A 22,395-nucleotide genomic window follows, 5' to 3' on the forward strand; every position below is an offset into this window, starting at 1 on the left:
TGGTCTAAAGCTGTATGGAGAGCCATTGAGATTGCGTCTGTCATTGACCTATTGTGGTGAGAGGCAAATTGCAACGGGTCCAGGTCCTTGCTGAGGCAGGAGTTCAGTCTAGTCATGACCAACCTCTCATTTCATCACTGTCGGTGTGTGTGCCTCCGAACAATAGTCATTAATGCAGCCCACATTATTCTCCTGTTCTGATAAAAGATCAAACTGAAATACTAAAGCCATTTCGCTCTTCATAAATGGTACTTGACCAACTGCGTGTCTCATTTTCTGTTTTTATTGACTACCTATCATACACACTTATCTGAGGATCATCACCTTGTCCCTGAGATTCTGAGAACGATGCAATTTTGGAGTTTATCTGTCTGGTACTTAGCTCCTGGTAAGGTCAAGGGGGAGATACTAGACAAAGAGCCAACTATTCAAGACATCAATGGTAGAGCTGGGGGTAGATGATGATGTATCACAATGGCAGTGAAAGTCAGAGGAAGGCAGAAGAGAAGGATCCCCAGTCTTCTAAAACTCCATTTCACTGGTCCTTGACTCTGATCTGTCCAGGATTGCTTGGTATCTGCTAGTGCATCAGGTTTCCCAGCAAAGTTACGCATAGCCATTCTCCGTTAGGAAACCCACCCTAATATCCCGGTAATGTAGATCACAGATTGTCCCCTATGGCCACCTGAGGACCCACCCTTTGAGGAGCATCATACTCAACTCAGTGATAAAGAAACGTCAAGCAAAGTGTATATATAAACATGTGGCTGATAAGATATTGCCATTATTACTTCATCCTACTTCGTCATTCTACTCTCCAACCCCCCCCCCCACCCCAATACTACTGCGTGAAGTCTCCAAGTAAACTGTACATTGTGTGAAATTCTGATCTCCTCATAAGACATAGGAGCAGAATTAGGCCATTCAGCCCATCAAGTCTGCTCCACCGTTCGATCATAGCTGATTTATTTTCCCTCTCAACCCCATTCGTCTGCATTCTTTCATAAAAACAAAGGTGCGTTTTTTCTTTAAGGAAAGATCAACCAGTCTGGGCTCAAACTCAATGGATGTGAGAGGAATGCTAGGTAACTTTACTGAACTGATGTGTTAGAAGCAGACAAGATGTCTTCTATCGTTGAGGAATAAAGAACCAAGAGCAATGTTTTAGAATAAGTGGTGCCCAATCTGAAGCAGAGATGAAGAGGCATTCATTCTCCCAGAAGGTTGTGAAACTTTGGAATTCACTACTCAGATAAATAAATGTAGAGGATGAGTTGTTGACCATATTAAATGAGAAACAGATTTCTGGATAATAGGGGAATCATTTATGGAGAATAGGCAGGAAAATGGAATTGAGGCCACAACCTGATCTGCCAGGATTCTTACCGAAAGGCAGAGCAGGCTCTAGGGTTTTCCCACTCTTGCACTTTCTGAAGCAGGTTAAGACCTTGTTAACTGGGGTGGGATGAGTGCCCATGATGGCATCTGCAAAAGTTTTGTTGGCACACAGCATGCAGTGCAATCCCTCAATTCTTCAATTAATGATCATCTTTAGGGCCAAATGAATTAGCAAATTTTTTTTTTTAAAACAACCTGGCAGCAATGATATATTTTTACAGCCAACACATAACACCGGCTTGTGCCACTGGCTACAAGAACACATGATGTTGTATGATATGTTTTGAAATCCTCACAAACCTGGTGTACATAGTGTTTGGATAGTAAATGGTTACATTAACAGGTTTTCTAAAAAGCTTCCTTCATTTCTTTCAATCTGTCTGTTATACTTTTATTAATATTAATACAATAAACAATAAAATAAGCAAGATGACACCCTTTTCCATTAAAAATTAGTCAATCATTATCTCTGCTGAAAATTACCATGGTTTGTAAGATAACATCTTTTAGATCATAGCCAATTTAGGCACATTCTCTCTAAAAGGTTCACCACCCCTGGCTTAGTAAATAACTGACCAGGACAGTTAAATGTAATGCAATTTGGGCTTCCAAAGTCATAACTATCAATAATAATTTTTTAAGGAACTCGAAGAAAAGGATTGTTGGACTACAAGTACAACATAGAGGACAACCAAACTACCACATCACCACCACAGGTAGAAAGTTTTAATTACAATGTGAGGTTTATATTCAGAGAGACAATTTACGATCCAAAAATGCATGCAAATGAAGGGAAAATGTGACATGCTTTGCAGCAAAGCAATTGGATGCAGCTGTAAACTCCAAAGCAAGTCATCACCATTCAGCCACTCGCAGTAAACCTGTTCCAAGTCTGGGATGTTACTCAGGGTGGAGTCCAACGGCTGTACTTGGGTCTACTGGGTTTCTCTGCTATTATGACAACAAGCTTGCTTTCCTGGTTCCAGGACAGGAATCCACATTAACTCTATTCTGAATGTTACAATGAAAATGAAGATTTGGAGGATGTAGTCAAAAGCCTTATACGAAGGTAGTCCATTATCTGCACTAGTATCTGCGTTGATTTTGTTCATTTACAGTCAATCAAAAGAACACGACAGCTTGCACTGAATGAATTCTTCCATCAATAACTATTAGGAACTAACAGTTTTACCATACCGTAGAAGCATTGGTAGTGTTTTAATTTGTTCTATGTTGCTTTTTTAAAAATAATTCATTACTCAGTTAAATGGTAGTTGTTCTTTTTTTTTAAAGCTTTTTAACTATTTCCATGAAACGTAGTGGAATCTTGATAACAGTGAGGAGAAGAGCTTCTAAATGAACAAGCATACATTACAAAGCAAAACTACACCAGGCTGGCATCACGTCCAAAACACCAAGACAAGAAGAGTGTTGTTGACAACTTAAACATTTTTTCATTATGCGTATCCACCTTCTCCAAATGTGTTATGGTACTGAAAGCCAATCGCAGCCTCATTCAGACCTTTTCTCAGCATTAACATGAACAGAGATTTTTGGTTAAAATGTCTGTATTTATTAGGACATTTAAATGTTTATAAAGGCACCAAGACTCGAGTTTGTTGCCATTCAGTATCTCAGTATTTCAAAACTATCATATGCATCTTAATATACATTCAATGAGCTGACATTAATATTTTCGTGATGCAAATTTCTGCAAAAAGGAAATAAATCAGCTATTTGTAAAGGGCAAATAAATCTTTCCAAGTTAAATTAACGTCTAATTGACTTCAGTCGCCACATAGTAAAGTATGAAAATTAGCCTTTAATTGATCCTGGAAGGCATAGCAATTACACTTTGCAGCACCAAAGAGACATGTTAAGTTACATACTGCTGTATTTCAGATGACTATTGTGTATTATTTTGTATAAAATTCTACTATTATAGCTAGATGATCTCTAACTTACTATTATCAATGCCTTAGTGAAGCTCAAAAACATTTATATCAAAGAATTTTTGCATACAATCTTGGTTGAATAAGCATCTTCATACAAGAACTTTCTGAAACTACACAGAAGTATCTACCTTTAATAAAGAAATTAAGTTTTCTTCCAGCTAAGTTTCTTCTAGTTTTCCTATGCCTCGACGTTGTTCTCCCCTGAAGCCTTCTGTGCAGTAGATAATTTCAGGTGTGCTAAATCTATTCTCTATGGTAGTGCATTCAAATCATAAAGAACATTAAGGAACCATACAAACTGGCCCCTCCATTCACTCTATCAATAAGAACACATCCATTGTCTGCTTGAACCTAACATCCTTAGATCCTCTTATGGTTGTACCATACCATCTTGAATATATTCAATGATTGGATATCCACAGACCTCCAGAGTGGCGAATTCCAAAAGATTTACAGCTTTGCAAACAAATTCCTCAACTTGGTCCTAAATAGCTCCCTTATCCTAAGACTGCACCCACAAGTCCTATACTAAAGGATAAAGGTCTCTCAGCGTCTTTGTTTCAAATTCATCTCAAAATTTTATAACACACAATGAGATAATGCCACTTTCTTCCTAACTCCAAAGCATACCGTTCAAATTTAGCTCAAGGACTACTCTTTCATTCCATTATTGACAGGCAATTGAAGAAGACACTGAAAACTCAGTGAATTAATCACATACCTTCCAGGAAATGATCAAGAATATGGATTCAAATTGAGCCATTTCCCAATTTTATCTCTGAGGCTGGAACCAACCTTCACATCAGCTGTACATATCTCAATCATTGGGAATGCTGTATCACATCATTCAGGAAACCGTTGCTTTATTTACTGCTGGTGGTACATTTGGAATTACACTTAAATGTAGCTACAAAATTAAATTTCCTACATTAATCAGCAAAATTATACATTAGCACACAAACACTTAAAAATGAAAATTGAACAGTAGACACATTGCATACTACCAATGAGATGTAATGCAGAGTTGGATTAGGGACAACATTGTCACCCACCTCATACAGGGATAAAAGGTTCAAGACTCACTTGAGACTGCAACAGACTTGCCAATGCATTGCTGATGAACAAACAACAGAAAATCTGCAGATACTGGAAATCCAAGCAACGCACACAAATTGCTGGAGGAACTCAAGCAAGCCAGGCAGTATCAGTGGAAAAGAGGAGACGTTTCATCAAGGCATTACTTAAGAATTGCTGTTTTCTCAGAGGTGGAGAATTTTTTACAAGATCCTAATCATACTTTCCTTTCACACTGTGCAAAAGATCCTATGGGCATTTTTTCAATGAATAAAATATTCAGTGCCTTAGCCAATACCTACCACAAGCAAAATTACTATAACAGATTATCTGGTCTCAATCACATTGTTGTGGATGGGACCTGACCAGGAGGGGGATGGGAGGTGATGGTGTGGAATTGGTTGCTACATTTTCTACGTTACAACAAATACATTCAAAATGCTTCATAAGATATATAATGATTCAGGATGAACAGTTAAATCCAGAGAGATGTGATACACATAAAGATCTATTCTTATATTTGAGCTTTAATTAATCACAAATATTCTGCCAATATTCATGGTTCATCTTCTAATAATGCTTATAGAACCGGACTACAACATGAGCTAACACTTTCAAGGAGCAAAGAGTGCAAGATTAATTTTTTGGGGGAAAGAAAATGTCAGTTGACTCAGAAATTTTATTTACAGTGGCTCCCTGTCCAAGGACTGCAAACAGACACAACGTGGAACAGCAGGCCAAATAGACCTACGATGAATCAAACTACCGGTGACTGAGCATTTCAAATTCCTTCATCTGATCCAGCTTTCACTTTGTAAAGACCCACAGTCTCTCCGGTTTTATAAGCACTGACAGTTCCACAGTTCCACCGACGGAGCTCTGTCACAGTTTTCCCAGGGATGTTTTGGGATGCACGGATGAACTGGAGTGAGCAAAGTTATTTCCTTTCTCTATTCGCTGCTCTTAAGCAGACTGTTGCATCGGATGAGAATGAGTCAGCTCCCGGGCAAACATTTCTTCCAAAAGTTGGGCACTCATTCATGGTGTGACCATTAATTCATGTGTGTGATGTACCAGTCAACCTGAAACTATTTAATTACAACTACCCGCCCACTTCATACCAGAACACCGTGTAAAGATTATCATTCTGCCCACACAAAAATTTGGCTTTTCAACAACGTTCCTGGAAGTTTTGTGGCTTTAGCTACCTAAGACATTTGAGAAGTACTTGTTACTGCAAGTTTCGATTTGCAAATCATCACAGCAGCACAAAAGAGCACCCTAATGACCTGTGCATGGATAGCACAAACCTAACACGGCAATCTCGTCATAAGAAAAGAAATATCTTTTTCATCAGACAGCTATTGCCACAGCTTCAGCTACAAGTAATACAAGTTATCAGTTCAGTTTAATTTCCATTTTGCGAATGATTTACTCGTCAGAGTGGAGGATTTGAAATTGCAATGGTACAGTTGTAATACTACAAGAAAAGTCATTACATGAATGGTTAACTAATGGCTAGACAGTTTCCTTTACTCGGAACAAGGTTGTTGTCAATGGCAAAGATACTACAGATACTGTAGAAAAGGAAACAGAAAATGACTCAGGATTACACCTCCATTTCCAGGAGCTGGAGAAATTGTGGCGTCACTGAGCACTTGCAACAAGCCATGAACTGCTTTCTCTGAAATATCACCCAACTGCCTAAAACTTCATTTAGGAACATAACTGCGTGTTGGTACCCTGTTAATATTTCAGAAATTTCTTGATGCTTTCATACACTGCGCTTCAAAGAAGGTCACTGGATGAAACCACAAACACGAGGAAATCTTCAGATACTGGAGATGGATGCATTAGAGGGTCGACTGTTTACTCTCTTCTATAGATGCTGCCTGGCAGCACTTGTGCGTGTGTTCCACTGGATAGAACTCAGGAGTGGGTCTCCTGGCTTTTTTTTCCCTTGCCCAGTTGAGTGCTAGCCTTAAAAATTCCTGAAGAAGTCTCGGGTTCCAGCCCCCTTGCAGAAATTCGACATACCACCTCAAGTGAAACTTTGATGCAGTAATACTAAGCACACTGTCGCAGGTTTAACTTTTCAATTGATGTACTGAACTAAAACTGTGCACACCTATAGGGGAAGTAACAAACGATTCCATTATCTTGAAGAACAGGAACAAGCCCTCAAAATGCCCTGGTTAAAATGTACTCCTTGGCCAACACCACCAAAACAAGTTAGCTGGTCATTCATTTATCACCTCCTTACTTTAATCAATTGTCTATGTTTGCTTGAAAGCAATAACGATTACATCAAATATAACTGCCGGTTGTAATCTAATCACATAAATAAGCATTTCTTTCCCATTTGCTAAATTGCGCAACAGAATTTTATTTCAAAGGCAGGCTCTCCAATGACATTGTTATGGCTGCTTTGACCTCACGAGTCCTCATGCACCCAACATTTTCCAGTTAATTGTTCAGATTAAGCAGTTTTGTCCAAATTAAAATGCATACACTCTTTGCCAGTCTGACATATTCCATTCCACAAGTTTTTGTAAGTTTGTAAGTTATAAGTTTTATAAGTCCCATAGGGAACTGTGTTCATTCCTGTGTATATATGGAATGTTGTCTTTGATCAACATTTTCATGTTAATGTCACATCAATTGCAATGTCTTATAACTAATGACTACGTGCAGGTATTTTTTTTAAAAAAACCTTGGCCTGAATTTAAACAGTGTCATCAATATAGGAGAATTGAAGAGGATGCCAGAGATGAGGGTCAGCTTTTCTCTGCTTTCAGATTCTAATTATATGTAAAAATGCTTTGTCATTATTAATAAATGCAGAAGTATCAGCAAGACCGGGGGCCATAACATATCTCAAGTTAAATAGTATTTAGTTATACCCATCTCTATTGATCGCAGTTCAATCACAGACTGCTTTCAAACAATACAAGAAGGCAATTTTAGTATAAAAGGTTTAACAGTATATTAATGGCTAGGGAAATCAAGTGAAAATTGATAAAGACAAATGCAATCATAGACAGTTAGTTCCTCCAGAAATGTAAGTCATGGAAGTACACTCTATCAACGATATCCAACATGGGCAAACAGCCTTGATACAAAAAAACATCTTGAACTGAAAGCAAACCACAAAAGCTGGGCATCAAGGTGAATAAATTTGATCTCCTTTACTCCATTTCAAAGTTCTTCCTTTATTCTCCCCTGATCTTACTAATCATGGTGTGCTTCTCCCCCATGTCCCTTCATGATTTTGTTTTTGGCAAATCAATAAAAAAACCTGCTTGCTTGAGTTTACTATTTTATTAGAATTTTATTTTATTTAGAAAAGTATACTTATGCACTGGTCAAGAGTAGTAGATGAACTTCATTCAGCTAAGGAAACTAAACCACTGATATGTAAACACTAGAACAAGTGGAGTCAAATCTTGATAGCAGGTGCTGGACAGACTGAGGTAGCATAATCTTTTAAATGTAAAATGAGCGAAATATTTCTGTATTGTGCATTATCCAACCAATTTCTGAATTTCTCACCACTTTAAGTATAAAAATAGACAATGCATACAAGGTGGAAAAGAACACTATAACTAGTTAGCACTAGCAACACGGGTTAGCGCTAACAGAATTGGTCAAAGTCTAGATATACGGGTGTTGGCAGGGATATTTTATGACCTTTCACTGATAGATCATATCAGGTAAACCAAAATCCACAATGGCCTTACATCTGCCGTTTAAGAATAAACTGGGAAATGCTACTAAAGGTCAAAAATGGAACTCAGTAAAACACCTGCATTCACTTTTCCAAAAGCAAGTGACTAGCAAAGCTGCATTTTTTGGCAATTCTAAATTATTCTCAAGAGGTATTAATGGTTGTTTCAGAGTATTAATACTCCTTCATGTAATGCACATTAAGATAACTAAGTACAACAATTGAAGCAAGGGTGACAGGATCTTTTCAACGCAATTTGATTGAATCTCATCAAACCCTTAAATACTACCAACTTCCATTACACTTTAGTCCACAGCTTTTATTCAGTAATTACACCCTTTAAGTCAGGTGTTCCCAACCTGGAGTCCACGGAACCTTTGGTTAATGGTAGGGGTCCATGACATTAAGAAAGTGAGAAACCCTGCTTTAAGTACTCTAAGACACTTTTCCATTTTGGCTTTATGAATGCAAGTGCTGCTGTTTCATGTCTCACACCAAGTTATCACAAAACACAAGCATGGATTATTTTTGAAAATGGAAATAAGGTATAATCATATATGCAGTTAGAAATTTATTATGGTTTTTCATGAGACACTTCAGGCTTGTCTAAAAATATATCTCATGCCTTGTGTACAGTTTCAGGTGCTTCTCTAGAGGCTTGTCTTCAGTGGTAGTGATGGTGGATCCAGTTTTGTGGGGTGGTATGGTAGTGTAGTGGTTAGCACAATGCTTTATAGTGCCGGAGACCCAGGTTCAATTCCTGCCATTGTAAGGAAATTGTAAATTCTCCCTGTAACCACGTGGGTTTCCTGAAGGGTGCTCTCATTTCCTCCCACTGTCCAAAGACGTACCGGTTGGTAGGTTAAATGGTCATTGTAAATTGTCCCTAGGATTAAATCAGGGGATTGAAGGGCAGTGTGGCTCAAGGATCAGTTCTGTGCTGTATCTCAATAAATAATTTAATTTTGTCCAATTTGAGGCCATGTGCCTCACCAACTCAAGTCTTCAATGAATCAAGGAGATTCATGAATGAGGTGTAGCAAATTGTGTATGAGGAATATTATATAGAAGGACTTATGACAGCATTTTGATAATGCAAGTAACAGATTATTGAGAAAATAAAAGGCCATCGTATTAAAGTGATATTTAATGTGCCTGCGGGGAAGGAAGCGCAGAATTTAAAAAAGACTGGTTGTCTGATTGGGTTTGGTATGAGGGCCAACGTTACCACTGCCATTAGATGTGAATTAGCGACACAGTGTTAACTCAAAAATATGGGATTATGTAAAATCTGAGAAAGTAGAAATTAATACTTCAAAACGCCACTGAAAATCTGCGGACACATGCAAGATGCAATTCAACACAGATGTGAGTTTGACAAGAATGCACTTTCCGAGAATGATTATGAAAAAGACAGTGTGATCTAAATAGTGTCATTTTGGTAGGATGGTGCATCATGGCAGGAAGAACACAAAGGCAGCTGGTGGGAAGTGTCCAGGTATATTGAAAAAACTGCTCAGCAGGTATAAGATAAATTTGGTTTTGAGGCATCGAACACTAAAATTAGTAAGTCACAAGTTAAGCTGTTTAGCTGGATTATTGGGTACAGTTGCGGATGTCATACAGTAGAAATATGTTCAAGACTTGAGAGTGTGCAGATGAACTTGACGTTAAGGACGGTGGAAAGTTTCTTAGGTAGATAAATCAGAGAAGTTGGGCCTGTTCTCTGTAAAACAAAGGAACTTCAATTGAAGTTCAAAATCATTTGGGGTATTGATTAAGTATGGAGAAAATGTTTCTTCTGGCAAGTGGAGTAGTAATTTGAGATCAAAGTTTTATAAACAGCAAAAGCTGAGGGGAGATAAGAATATATCTGTTCACACAAAGGATTTTTGAATCTGAAACCCATCACCCTAAAAGTGGTGAAACTGGATTCCATAGAAACTTGCAGAAGGCAATTAGGCATAAACTTGAAGAGGCACATGCAATGTTATGGAAGTAAATCAGAACGCCTTTTCCCTGAAGAAACAATAGGCTGAATGGTCTTTTGTACTATAATGCCTCAATACGTGGAAAGGCAGGAACTGGAGGTGAATTAAGGGCTAGACTAGATACTGGAAGGCCACTGCTGTTCTTTCCCATTCCCTTTTTTAAAAAATTACACTTTGGTGCTGTTCGTTGTTTGAGTCAATCCCCAGTGCCACAGGCCTCCAGATCTTGCTTTTGCCCAAAGCAGGTGAGGTGTCGCGATACAAACACTAAGCCCTGTGTTTACCCAGCTGAGGGGATAAGTGGTATACAGCAGATTTGCTCACTAAATTGCCTCTCTTCCTCTTGGGCCCTTAGCTTCCAGTAAAGCATAGCTCATCGATACCTTTCCATCTCCATTGTCCTCTGTTCTGAACCTGTTTCTACAGGGTGGAACTTGAGTGACCCCATCATCTGATTTTGGTCTCGACATCTCTCCTCCATGTGTTCTTTGGACGTCACATTTTTCTCTATCCTTGGGGTTTCCATTTCAATGCCTGCCTGGTGATGTTGATTGGCTTCCTCGAGGTCTTTCCAATCCACCTCTATTTCCATATTTATGTCTCTGTGGATTGCTGGGTGGTGTTTTCCCCCACAATGTCCTGTTGGTTACTTTGTCAGTCCACCTGATGTTTAGGATCCTTCTTAGGCACTGGTTCATGAAAGGTTGCAGATTTTGTAGTGTCTTTGTTGTTCTCCAGGTTTCAGTGCCAGATAGGCTGAGCTGAAGATTCTGATTTTGGTTTTGGTTCTCTGGATGTCCACTCTTCCTTCAAGATGTTGAAAACCACTCTGGCCTTGTTGATCCTGGCTTTGACATCCTCACCTGGAAACTGGCTTCCACTAAGCTTGTAGAGTAGGCAGGTGGACTAGTCTCCACTCCAAATTATAACATTTTAATCGATGAAGCAATTCAGAAGCTGCTATATACATCTTACTGGATTGCAGAGTCAATTATTACACTGTAATTATTCACCTCAGCATTCTGGGAAAAATCTGGTTGATTACCCTAATGGCTAAGGGACCAACAGCAACTTCAAAACAAAAGTTCGAAGTAAACTTTATTATCAGAGTACATACATGTCACCACATACAACCCTGAGACTCTTTTTCCAGCAGGGATACTTAGCAAATCTATAGAACAGTAACTGTAAACAGGATCTATAAACAAAATCTGCAAGTATAGATAAATTGTAATAAATAACGAGAGCATGAAATAACAAGATAAAGAGTCCTTAGAATGCGACCATTGGTTGTGGGAACACCATAAAGAGAATGAGTGTGGTTATCCCCTTTTGTTCAACAGCCTGATGATTGTGGTGTTGTAACTGTCCCTGATTCTGGAAGACTGAGTCCTGAGCCACTTGTACCTTCTACCAGATGGCAGCAGCAAGAAAAGAGCATGGCCTGGGTGGTGAGGATCTTTGCTGTTTTTTCTATGGAACATTTCACGCAGATGTGCTCTACTTAAATTTTTCAATATTTTATCATAGCACTATGTTGTCTATTCATGACCCAACTAACACCTCATGCGAAGAAAAAACATTTTGCACAAAACTGTCTGAAACACTTAACCGGGGTACTTGTTCAGGATTTTCCATTGGTACTTGGGACAGAACATTTCCTTATTCTTAAGTATCTACAGTCCATATTAATCATTTCTAGGTCAAATGTAACTGCACAGCATAGCTCTTTACCCCAAATCAAGAATCCAGCAACCACAAAAGGGACACCTTTCACAGTAGCTATGTCTTTTTCCATTAATCACACCCATGAATGGACATACTTCACTATGTTTTACTTTGAATTTACGCATATTGAAATGTTCTGACCAAATCCTTCCGTGCATACTCGAAACAAGAATGACTGGAGATATATACAACCTTTCTGTTAAAGATCACAATTTTGTATTCCGAAAGGGCTAGTAAATGCAAGGCCTCAGCATTCATGTTCCTGAAACTAGATTTCAGGCACTGGCAACAACTATGGTTACTCTCTAAGTCAGAAGTAAACATTGGATTGGTACTGGTTCTAGGAGTGGTAATCTGTCTGAGCAATCTAGCTCCCAAAGTCTAAAGGTAAGGATATCATAATTCAAAAGGAAACAGGAGCAGCTCCATAACTGCATTAACTCTTTCCATGCCACCATTCTTGAAACGTATAAAAATCTTTCTCCAACATTTCCAAGTATTAACGCTTTGGAAAACTGTATTCCCTTCTTTTTAGCCAAATGTGGCAGTTCACTCACAGTAATGAGATCAGCAGCGGATTGCACTTTTTAAAGAGGGAACTTGAGCGAGAAATGCTGGACGCAAAGACAAGTAAATGTACAGATATACCCTTTGGAGTTCACACATACAGCAGTGTCGGAAATTCCTCTGGAGATACTCTGTCAGAGTTGCAGCTGAAATGTATTAATGCACGTAAAGGGATATCCACATCCCCAGCAATGCCCTGACATCCAACAGCAGAACCTGGATTAGTACTCATACAACTCCTGCTTTACAGATGCAGGCTCTTAATGCTAAGAAAAGCAACAAAAGGTCTGCATTTTAAAGAGTAAATACGGTTTCTTTTGTCCAAAGCCTCTTTGAAACCAATAACCTTAGAAGCAGAATCTTTACCATGAACTGCTATGTCTTCATTTAAGGTTGGTAGCCCTTCCAAACTAAGTGATATTCAAAATTGACCAAGAAGCCTCTCGCAGCCAGTGCCCAACCGACCAAAGTGGAACAAGCTTGCAATCTGACCTAATAGCCAAAGTGTTTTTCTGTTTATTGAAATTTGCTTTTTCCAAAGAGGAGGCCAAATTCTCAGAGCTCCAATTACATACAAAAATTCGGAGAAATATATTTTACTGTCAATACTACCATTATTTATGAATCAATTGGGCAATGATTTCCCTGGGATATGTTGACTCTTCATTCCTTTCTATAGATGGTGCCTGACCTGCTGAGTTCCTCCACCATTTTTGTGCATTACTCTGGATTTCCAGCTTCTGAGGAGTCTGTTTATTATTTCCATGGGTTTAAAGATGTGCCATTTAAGACAATAAAGATGAAATTCAGCTAAGTCTGTCTCCACAAAGGCAGTATACCAATCTCATCCATTCTGCTTCATTAATGAAGCAGAACTTCACCAAATATTTCACACGAGGTGCAGACACCCTGAATATCGCTTCTGATATTGACTAAGTATCTGTGAAATAACTTGTCCCTGTAGTCGAGGGGTATGAACACACTGGCTTCTAACCCTGAGGCACGACAGCTAGCACTGAGCCACAGCTGAAATGGCTAACATATTTTTATTGAATTTATTTAAATCGAACATTATGATCATTCCATTGCACCAAGCATTCATTCCATCATCAGCTTTAAGCCAAATATACTTTTAGTCATCCTTAACAACGTTGTCATTATTCAGTTACATTTAATGGCCTTTCATTTAGTATTCAGTAGCTTCAGAAATTTGTCACCCATGACATATCTTAAACTATTGAACTTTAGAAAGTCCTCTAAAATGTCTTTTTATTTCCATTCTGACCACAAATCCAGTGTAGTACATTGTTCTGTTAACCCAGCAGGGGCTAAATTGGATACAGCATGTAGATTACGGCACAGGATTAGATGGGCCCATTGCTTCTAGTGCAGAAGCTGCTAATCAACTCAGTTGTTCCTTTCTGCGGAACATCAGGCGGCATCTTTGCTGTTTCCATATTTTTACGAGGCCAAGTCGCTAGCTCGATGCTCAAAGCGTGCAAGGAGCTCAGGACCATTCGCCCCGAAGCCCAGTGCTGATGTCACTACACCACTGACCAGCATAATCAACTCAACGCTGCTTGTTAAATTGAACTGAAGCTTGTGTGCAAGCAGCACGAGCCATTTTGTTGAATGACTACTCACACCTCAGCAAGGTAGTCCAAAGGCAGGAGTGGCTAGTACATACTAAAGGACTGTCAATGCATCTGAGACAGGATCAAATTTAATAAGTATAATTAATTACCTTTAATTAGTATTAGTTTAATGTGGGAGACTTTGCATCACGCATCATTGTCGCAAAAACAAAGGAGCTGGTTGTGGATTATAGGAGGAATTGAGATAGGCTAACCCCTAATGACATCAATAGGTCTGGAGTTGAGTGGGTGAACAGCATCCACATCACCAAAGACCTCATGAGGTCAGTACACACCAGCTGTGTGGTGATAAAGGCACAACAGTGCCTCTGTCACTTCAGACAGGTGAAGAAGTTTGGTATGGGCCCCCAAATCCTAAGTACTTTCTACAAGGGCACAATTGAGAGCATCCTGACTGTCTGCATCATTGCCTGGTATAGGAACTGTACCTCCCTCACTTGCAGGATTCTGCAGAGTTGTAGACAGCCCAGCACATTTGTAGTTGTGAACTTCCCATGATTCAGGACATTTACAAAGACATGTGTGAAAAAGGGGCCCGTGGGATCATTGGGGATCCAAGTCACCCCAACCACAATCTATTCCAGCTGCTACCATCCTGGAAACAGTACCGCAGCATAAAAGCCAGGACCAACAGGCTCCGGGACAGCTTCTTCCACCAGGCCATCAGACTGATTAACTCACGCTGATTTGAGTGTAGTTCTATGTTACATTGACCATTCTATGTATTATAGTTATTAATTACTATGATTGCACATTCAACATTTAGACGGAGATGAAATGTAAACATTTTTACTCATGTATGTGAAGGATGTAAGAAATAAATTCAATTCAATTCACTGGAAAACAGGCTCCATGATTTCCCAGCACTGATATGGAGACTTTGGCAAAAAATGGTAGAAAGGGGCAAGATGTAATCTGTCCACTGAGATCCAGGAAGCAGTCTAGAAACATTCTAAAGGCAAATGGAAGTAGGTAGCCAAGATAGTCGATTCAAGTGTTAGCTTCAAGGCAATTGGAAAAGGTTGGCTAACCTCACATATGTGACCATGGTTAATGAATGTCCCTTCAATACTCCTACCATAGCCACCAAAAACAGAAAAAGGAGGAAATACTCAGCTGGTCAGACGCATCTACAGAGAGTGAAACAGAGTCAGCTTTTCATTTCAAAGCTACATGGTCAAAACTGGAAAAGAGAAAAGAAAAATTAGTTTTAAGTTGCAGAGAAAGTGGGTGGAAAACAGACATACAAGACAATGGGAATATCTATGATATGTTGCTGTGATTGCTGATGAAGTGGACTAAAGGTGCAAACACCACAACTTCATTGTCACCCACTTACTTTCAAATTAACTAGCTGCACCCAAGAAAGCCTGTCCTGAACATATCACGGGATATTCCCTTTGTTCCATAAATCTCTCTCTTCCCAACCCCATACTCCTCAATTTCATTGCAACCTAAAACACATTCACTTTCCACTGATACTGCCTGGACAACTAAGTATTTCTAGTAATTTTAGGTTTCCAATATCCACAGTTTTATTCTAATGCTGGCCAAAGCCTCGAACACTGACTGTTCAATACTACATTGCAACCTCCTTCCAAGAACAAACTTGGAAACACAGCATCCCAGCTTGCCCAGTGATGCCTCCGCATAACTATGAAGCAGACCACAAGGACGTTGGTTGAGCTGCAGATTGAAGTCAAGCCTTTCACATCAAAAGAAAGCAAGCAGAACAAAATGTGGCCAAATAACAGTTTAGTTTTGCAAGGAACTGAGCGCACTACGTTTCAAATCAAGTGAAAACAATTTCGGAAGAGTTGAACTGCTGAATTATGTCACCAACACTGCTATGAGCCAGTATAATAAAAATAAATTATAGGTCTACTCTATACTAACAGTTAACTGGAGGCTCAGGGAAAAGTAAAACCATCAGCGTGAATGAGGAAGCTGGAAATGTAGGTTCAAAGATCAATCCTGAAACAGTAAAACTGCTATTGTGTTATGCTCAAAGGTTGTAAACTAACCAATTTTATTCCACTTCAATTATATTTCTTTAACAGAAGTGTTGAAATCACCTGTCCAGACACAATTCATGGGCATGCCAAGTAAATGTGCAGCCATTATACATTGTCGTCAATGGAAATTGTCCTGCTAAGAACGTGGCTACACCAGCATTATTTTAGCTATACCCCAATTTCAGATAGAACTGTCTTTCATACTCTTAACACAATTAGTAAATTTTATGAGAGCATGCTACTTTATAAAACTCTGGTTAGGCCACATCTGTGGTATTGCATACAGTTTTGTTCACCCCACTTTAGGGGGGATGTTGAGGCTTCGGAGAAGGTGCAGAAGAGGTTTACCAGGATGGTTTAGAGGGCTATCACCGGAGGCTGGAGAAACGTGCGCTGTTTTCCCTGCAGCATCGGCAGCTGAGAGGACATCTGATTGAGGTTTACAAGACTATGAAAGGCATAGATAGAGTGGGCAGAATATCTGTTTCCCAGGGCTGAAATGTCCAATATCAGAGGATATGCATTGAAGGTGAGAGGCAGTAGGTTCAAGGGGGATGAGAGGAGATAGTGTTTTACTCAGAGAGTGGTGGATGCCTGGAATGGTGGTAGAGGCCAGTATATTAGAGGCTTTTGAGAGACATTTCAATAGGCACATGGGTATAAGGAAAATGGAGGGATATAACCATGGTGTAGGTAGGAGAGATTGGTGTTTTTGATTTCATTTTTAGCTGGCTCAGCACAACATTGTTCTTTGACTTCAACACATACCACCAGAGCCTAAAGAAATAAAGAACTTATTTATGACATTCCGTACTTCGTCTTTGCATTTTGCAAATAAATGACAACATCCCATCAATACCCTTTGCAAATTAATAATTATATCACACCGTGTGATGGCTTTCTTAACTGAAAACATATTCTAAAATGATGAATTCAATGTATGTATTCCTATTGAGCTACAGGTTGCTAACATATCGAACAATATTGCTCCTTTACAAATCAGTTCAAGACAATGTATTTCCATCAACATTGATATCACTGGGCTTTGAAAATTAAACTAATACTTGTTTAATCTTTGGTATGCTGGCGGAAGTCGGGGCTTTGTGCTTTGGCTCTTGGTAGGGTCACCCATGCCAAGCAGGCCAGAACGTACAGGACACAACGGTTCACCAGTCCTCCAAGTTTGGGGACTCAGCTCAGGGCTACTGGTAAAACAAAATTGTCAGATAAACAGCAGGGGAGAATCCTTCTACACCTGAGCGTGACAGTATTCCTGAGTCTCCACCCGGGACTCGCATGACTGACAGCAGTGTAAGCTGAGAGAAAGTTACTGACATGCTGAAGGAAACCACCAGAAATGGAGGACCTTCATCGCTGCCCTAAACACCTGGCCGTTTCTCTCGTATAATACCGATATTGGTCTTTTGTTCTAAAATTCCTGTTACTTAGAACTTTAAATTAACTCATGAAGTTAAACAAAAGTAGTGTTACAGTACTTTGATTTTTATTTGATTTGTTCTTTGTAACAGACAAGTTTAGAATCAGTTCTTATATTTGCATAGTTCTCCTTCAGGAGGGTATTTGATTGGTCTTCAGCCACAATACAGTATTTGTAAGTGAAGGCCATGCCAACAAAGTTATTTAACTGTGTTTGATAAACTCCCAAAGAATCGAACACCTCTTGCCCTACTATGTGAAGGGTGCTCCAATAAGTTTCATAATTACAAACAAGTGAGTCTATTCTCCGGTACTGGAAAAATCAAACTTAAGGGCAGAAATGCACGATTTCAGTACCAATTACATATATCACTTGAAACTAACAGTGTGCTATGCACTACATTAAACGTAGGTGAAAATGGCTTAAAACATTGATAAAATATAAGATCTATTTTTGGTCTCTAAGCCATCATTCACATTTATGAGGCTGTCAGCAAGGCTGTTACACACTGCTAGCAGACTTAACAAATATGAGAAGAACATTTCAAAGACTAGTACAAGCAACTGTAACATTGTCCCAGCACATTCTTTATTTCTCAACACTCACATAATTATTTATAATTCTGCATGTCCACTGCAACAGCTAAAACTTTACACCACTTGTTCAGATGCTAAACATACAGAGTGCTACCAAGAAAAATACTCCGTGCAAAAAATAACACTTTGATTTATTGTTGCTTCTGAGTTTTCTCCTTTGACTCAATTCTTTCCTGAACCAGAAACTCCTGACAGTATTCAATTCCACTGGTCCTTTATCCAAGCAGTGTTTGCATATGTACCTGAAATTTACTGCCATGTTAGCAGAACCAAGTCTAGTCCTGGCTTCACCATTTCCAGTTACTTTTTCGTCTGATCTGACTGCCCAGTACATCAGCCCACTGTAAAGTTACCCAAGATATTCGGAGACATCTCAATGACCATGGAGGAGAGGGAGTTGATATTTCAACATGAAAGCCTTTCGTCAGCACTATAAAAAGTTAGAAATCAAATTTTTAAGCTGCAGATAATGGGAGATATATTGAAAGCACTGGACCAAGTTGTAAGCAACATTCACTGCTTGCAATTTTAATCTCCCCTACAGCACAGAAACCTAACACAGAGAGGATGAATGCTTTATAAAACATCCATTTAGTCCCAAAACGTAACCCTGTAATTCTAGTTACCTATCATTTTAATTCTTCATCCCACCTTCACAGTGACCTGTGTCTCTGTCTTCCTACGTCTTTCCAATGAAGCCCAATGCACTCCTTGAGGTCTTCATTTTATCTTCTGATTGTAGCCCTCAGGACTTAAAACAGAATTCAACAGTTTTTGAGATCTTTCAACATGTTGAAAGATTGGAGCGACTGGGCTTGTGTACACTGGAATTTAGAAGGATGAGAGGGGATCTGATTGAAACATATAAGATTATTAAGAGATTGGACACACAGGAGGCAGGAAGCATGTTCCCGCTGATGGGTGAGTCCAGAACTAGAGGCCACAGTTTAAGAATAAGGGGTAGGCCATTTAGAACAGAGATGCAGAAAATCTTTTTCACCCAGAGAGTGGTGGATATGTGGAATGCTCTGCCCCAGAAGGCAGTGGAGGCCAAGTCTCTGGATGCATTCAAGAGAGAGTTAGATAGAGCTCTTATAGATAGCGGGGTCAAGGGATATGGGGAGAGGGCAGGAACGGGGTACTGATTGTGTATGATCAGCCATGATCACAGTGAATGGCGGTGCTGGCTAGAAGGGCTGAATGGCCCACTCCTGCACCTACTGTGAGATAACTAATCTTTCAAGTATGGATGCTCACCTTTGATGGAACAAATTATTTTCCCTCTCCATAGATGTTCCCCAACCTGTGAAGTATTTCTAGCACCTGTTGTTTCAGAGGTGCTCCACGGTTACTTTTTCCCCTTCTGCTCTGTTCCTCATTCATTTCCCATTAACACATTCAGAGAGATCAATTATGCATAATAAGCCTTCAACAAGCAATCTCAGTGGGCACAACCATCATATCAATCTCCCTTGCTCTCTATCTAAGATGTGTTCTCTTCACTACAAATGAGATCATGTCTAATTTTTAAACTTCCTTAGTTCTCTCTCCAAAGATACCACCTAGCTTTTAAAAATTTCCAGTATTTTATATACCATTCAGATTTCCAACATCTTTTTTTTATTTCATTCACTCAATCTTAGTTGTGGTCAAAACTGAAAACATGCAATTATGATTGGTGGTTGCTATAATGGAAACTGCTGGCTTAATCTTTATACTTGTTAAATATCATTTCCTTCAAAAAAAAAGATATCTTAGAAAGCACAAAGATACAACATGCAGGTCCCAACTTGAACAGGGAACCAGCTACTCAATCAAAAATAACTGAAGCCTTCCTGGAATTGAATTTAGTTATAACTAATCTGTAATTGTGGGAAACAAAGAGACAACATTTTAAAACTGTGTCTAGATTTCACTTACATAAAAAATCACCCTCAGCCAATCTTAATTTGCAGAAGTATTATATAGGAAGATAATTAGCTAAATACAGAGAAACAGAACAGAGATATTTCTTCACGCCACACTCAAGAAAGTCAATTTTATGCCGTTCACTTCTGATTTCCTTTATTGAATTTTTTGCTTGATGGATCGAACATTACAGAGAAAATTGCATACTCATTTCTTACAGTGTTACTCCTGTTGCCGCAAGCTGAATTTTAATTTAAACAAGAAAAGGAGCCAACTCTTCTAATAGTGTATGAATCCAATTTTGTTAAAGAAGTCATGGACTCCACTGACAGGCATTGAGCAAGGAGATTTACTCAACTTCCTGGTTGATTGAAGACAGCAGGGAAATTGGATTGAGAGGAATTGGGAATTCTTTTTATTGATACATGTTCATATGCAACAGAGAAATTTTGTAATACACTTCTATAATTCTGCACAAATCTCCTGACAATATGAACACAGATCAGGCCTCCATATTATCATCTTCATATTCCAAAGGGAAGTAAATTAATGAGACAATGCCAAACAAAGTCTGGCTATAATGCCACCAGAACTGATAGGTTATACTCATGTCAAAAGACCATGCCTCAGCTGTTATCTAGTAAGTAAAAAAAAAAGTGATAATTGACATAGATTTTGGAGTACTTTGGACAGGGCTTCCAAATGCATGCAAAAGCTGGGGCCTTAAATACAAGACAGTTACCTATAAATCCAACAGGAAATTCAGTACTTCTTAGAAGCTGGTTGGATTTACCAATGAGAATCCCGCTTTGCTCAAGAAGCCAAAATTAAGGAAAAGCCAGATAAACACAAGGAGGAAAATAGAAATGATGTAGACCGGGAGAGGTCTTCATGAAGTATAAAGGTCACAGGACCTGTTACACAACTTCAAATTTGATCTAATTCTAGCACACTAAATACACACAGTATGCACATTACAACCTTCAATATAGTGGTGATAGTGCGTGCATGCATTTGAAGAATTACACATTTTTTAAAAACAGCATAGAATTATGACTTCATTGGCAAATTTTTCTGACAATATTGTTCAAGTTGATATCTTGTATTCTTAGAGATGGGAACATTTTATATTTCTTCCAAATGTGTTAAGAATCTCTGGAATTCTTTTCTTCAGAGTGCTTTGGACATTGAATTATTAAGTTATATTCAAGCCTGAGACAGATTTTCGATTAAAGAGAATGAAAGACAAGAAAAGAATTTAGGAAAAAAATTAGATTAGCCATCTCTGAATGGCAGAGTATGAACACGCACCGCATGGCCTATTTCTGCCCTTTTCTCTCATGTTCATAAACAAAATTTGTTACAATAGTGAGCAACTTCTCAATGACTGTTTATTACAACCCAATGAAACTTCAATCCATCACTGATTGTTCCCAACTTACTTCCTCTTAGGAGGAAGAACTCTCCCTATTCAACAAGGCAAACCAGCAGAAAAAGCCATGGAAATGTGGGATACCATTTAAATCCTGTAAAGTTTGTATGAATACTTTTCACAATCCCAGCAGCACTCATATAACATCGACTTTAAGTGCATTTACTGTTTGCTTAAATGTGATCACAGTAACTTTGCCACATGGGCAAAACCAATTCTCCTCATTTGTTTCTGAAGGAGCAAAAGGAAAACATAATCACATTTTTCTCCCTGCCCTGAGTTGTCTTCCAGAATTAATGTTGACAGTGGTCACAAGAGAATATTGGGCAATGGCAGAAATGAATTTAGTTGTGATACACCTCAAGGAAAAATAAACTTCTCAAACACAAGAAAAGTTAAATAGTTGAACAAGCAATGTATGCTTGCCTAATAAGGGGTGGGAAGGGTTGCAAGATAACAAAAGAAACAGGTCCAATACTACTGCAATATAATTAAAGAGAGTGGCACTTACCCATTTTCTAGGTCTACCCCTAGGTCGTTTCTCACCACTGGGCTCAGCTTTCTAACAAAATAATTGGAAAAACAATGTTATCTTCACATGCTTAAGAATTCTAATGTACAAGACCCATCACAACTTAAAATAGTACACAAACTGCATGTGTCTTCACCGCTCACAATTCAAATTTATTGATTCTTGCAGACATCCTCAATTAATCATTCCAACGAATTATTTCAGTTCTTCAACAAAACAACTCATTTTCTGGATAACCTATGTGTGCAATCTAGTTTTAAGCTTGTTTGGGATATTAATAACTATCTGATACCTCAAATCATAGCATTACCTGATTATTTCTAAGGCAATGCATTAATTCACCCAAGGAGTAAGAAACTACGAGAAGGAATTACATCCA

General features: G+C 38.8%; 1 protein-coding gene across 1 annotated transcript in view; it reads right to left on the reverse strand.

Moving 5' to 3' along the window:
• hmga2 (high mobility group AT-hook 2) overlaps window positions 1-22,395 on the reverse strand; it is a 150,541-nt gene that overhangs the window by 122,506 nt on the left and 5,640 nt on the right. The window contains exon 3 of the mRNA XM_073059581.1: window positions 21,996-22,046. Within this exon, the coding sequence (XP_072915682.1) occupies window positions 21,996-22,046 (51 nt within the window). The remainder of the gene's footprint in view (window positions 1-21,995; window positions 22,047-22,395) is intronic.

Source organism: Hemitrygon akajei, chromosome 10 (genome assembly GCF_048418815.1).
Source record: "Hemitrygon akajei chromosome 10, sHemAka1.3, whole genome shotgun sequence".
Taxonomy (NCBI): domain Eukaryota; kingdom Metazoa; phylum Chordata; class Chondrichthyes; order Myliobatiformes; family Dasyatidae; genus Hemitrygon; species Hemitrygon akajei.